Source organism: Propithecus coquereli, unplaced genomic scaffold (genome assembly GCF_000956105.1).
Source record: "Propithecus coquereli isolate 6110/MARCELLA unplaced genomic scaffold, Pcoq_1.0 Scaffold223, whole genome shotgun sequence".
NCBI lineage: Eukaryota > Metazoa > Chordata > Mammalia > Primates > Indriidae > Propithecus > Propithecus coquereli.
The window spans coordinates 4,465,462-4,467,865 of NW_012147523.1; the positions used below are offsets into that span (position 1 = coordinate 4,465,462).

The 2,404-nt window shown below is 48.8% G+C and overlaps 1 protein-coding gene across 1 annotated transcript in view; it reads right to left on the bottom strand.

The window, feature by feature from the left end:
* VWA3A (von Willebrand factor A domain containing 3A) overlaps positions 1-2,404 on the bottom strand; it is a 73,645-nt gene that overhangs the window by 46,548 nt on the left and 24,693 nt on the right. The window contains exon 5 of the mRNA XM_012644941.1: positions 707-832. Within this exon, the coding sequence (XP_012500395.1) occupies positions 707-832 (126 nt within the window). The remainder of the gene's footprint in view (positions 1-706; positions 833-2,404) is intronic.

Below are 2,404 nucleotides of genomic sequence, written 5' to 3' on the forward strand. Positions count from 1 at the left end.
GAACCACGTCAGTGGGTGCGGTGGCTCACACCAGTAATCTCAGCACTTTGGGAGGCTGAGGTGGGAGGATCTCTTGAGGCCAGAGTTTGAGACCAGCCTGGGCAACATAGCAAGACCCTGACTCTACAAAAGATTTAAAAATTAGCTGGGCATAGTGGTGTGTTCCAGCTACTCAGGAAGCTGAGGCAGGAGGATGCCTGAAGCCAGGAGTTGGAGATTGCAGTGAGCTATGATCATGCCACTGCACTCCAGCCTGGGTAACAGTGTGAGACCCTCTCTCAAAAAAATAAAAAAATAAATAGGAATGTTTGCCCTACATGAGGCTTGGAGTGGGAATAATTCCTTCAAGACAGTCGATTCTATGTGGTTGAGGTTTTCATCATCCTGCAAAGTAGGGGGAAGAGAAGGGACAGTGACAGGATGGAGGGTGTGACAGGAGCCCGTGGGTCTTTCTCTGAAATAACTTTTTCAGTTGGAAAATCCACCAGGATCCTTGTGGCACCATGGCAGGCCCACCCAGCCCAGCCTACCCAGAGCCATGGGGTACGGCAGAGGGTGGGCCTTGCCTTGTTTCACTTTCAGGAAGTGAGGGCGTTGGCAGCTGTGCCTCCGAGAGACAGGTGAGGAAGGGGAATGGAGGGAGGCGGCGGCCGAGTGTCTCTGGGGGAAGGTCCCAGAATGGATGCTCGATGCTCGCACTACCTACCTCCCTCATCATGCAGGTGAGCTCCTCACAGGGGCTGCTGGGATGCAGGGCTTGCACGTGGCTGAGGACGCTCCGGGCCCTCTGGGTTTCTGCCAGGAGCTCGTCCACGTCCCGGCTGGCGTAGAGCTGAGGGCGGTGGGAGCAATCAGCTGTCCAGAACTCATCTGGCTGCCAGCAGCCACCAGGGCAGGAAAGGGCAGGCAACCAGCTGAGTGGCAGACTGTTTAAACCAGATGCCAACACCTGGGCTCCGTGTCCCAGGAAGAGCCTGCAAACGTGTTTTGTTCCTCTTGTATGGTATCAGCCTGCAGCGCTTTTGAATAATTGAAGGGTTTTCTTACTTTACAAATTTAAAGAAATACTTTACGCCCACTAGGATGGCTATACTAATAATAATGACAATTTCATGATCATGGTATCTCCCCTGCCAGGTAAGTATAATGATAATTTTAAAAAATGAAAAATAACAAGTGTTGGCGAGGATGTGGGGAATTGGAACCCTTGTACGTGCTGGTGGGGACGAGAAGTGGTGCAGCTGCTGGGGAAACAGTCTGGAGGTTCCTCAAAAAATGAAACAGAGTTATCGTCTGATCCAGCCATTCCACTTTAGTTACATGCCCAAAGTAACTGAGAACAGGGACTTAGAGACTTCCACATGCATGTTCACAGCAGCATTATTCACAACAGCCAAAAGGCGGAAACAACCCAAATGTCCATCAATAGTTGAATAAATAAACAAGATGTGGTATATCCAGACAATAGAATATTATTCCACCATAAAAAGGATCGAAGTTCCGATACATGCCACAATGTAGATGATCTCTGAAAACACTGTGCTGACTGAAAGAAGACAGACACACAAGTGCATGATTCTGTTTACATGAAATGTCCGGAATAGTTAAATCCACAGAAACAGAAGCGGATTGGTGCTTACCAGGGGCCAGAGCAGGGGGACTGGGGAACGCCTGCTTAATGGGCACAGGGCTTCCTTTTGGGGTGACACAAATGTTTTAAAACTAGATAGAGGCAGTGGTTGCACAACCCTGTGAATGTACTAAAACGCCACTACACTGCTCACTTTGAAGAGGTTAATTTTGTTATGTCAATTTTTTTAATGTAAATAAATCACACACACACACACACAACTTATCCAGATATCTGGCTCTTCTTAAAAAATCAGAAGAGCTGGCATACTGAAGTCACATTCTTACAGAGCAACCACGGGCTGGGGCTGAAGAGGCCGCCTCTTTAGACAGGCGAATGTGATCTAGTTTGTCACAGTCCCTGTTGCCACTCTCCGTTGCTCCCCGTCAGAAAACCAGTTGTAATGTTTGTCATCCTTGCACTGTTTGCTTTGCTCATATTAAAGAAGTGCATCTCTCCACCCACAGTGGGAAAACAATGGATAAGCCAAGAGGGCTACAGGTTTTAATATAAAATATTTCTCGTACCAGCCAGTTTCATTCATTTGCCTTCCTAGCCTCTGGGGTCTGCGTCACCTCCAAACAGAGTCTGGGCAATGGCAGGTGTCAAGATGGGGTGTTGTAGGCCGGGCGCGGTGGCTCACGCCTGTAATCCTAGCACTCTGGGAGGCCGAGGCGGGCGGATTGTTCTGAGCTCAGGAGTTCAAGACCAGCCTGAGCAAGAGCGAGACCCCGTCTCTACCAAAAATAGAAAGAAATTAATTGGACAGCTAAA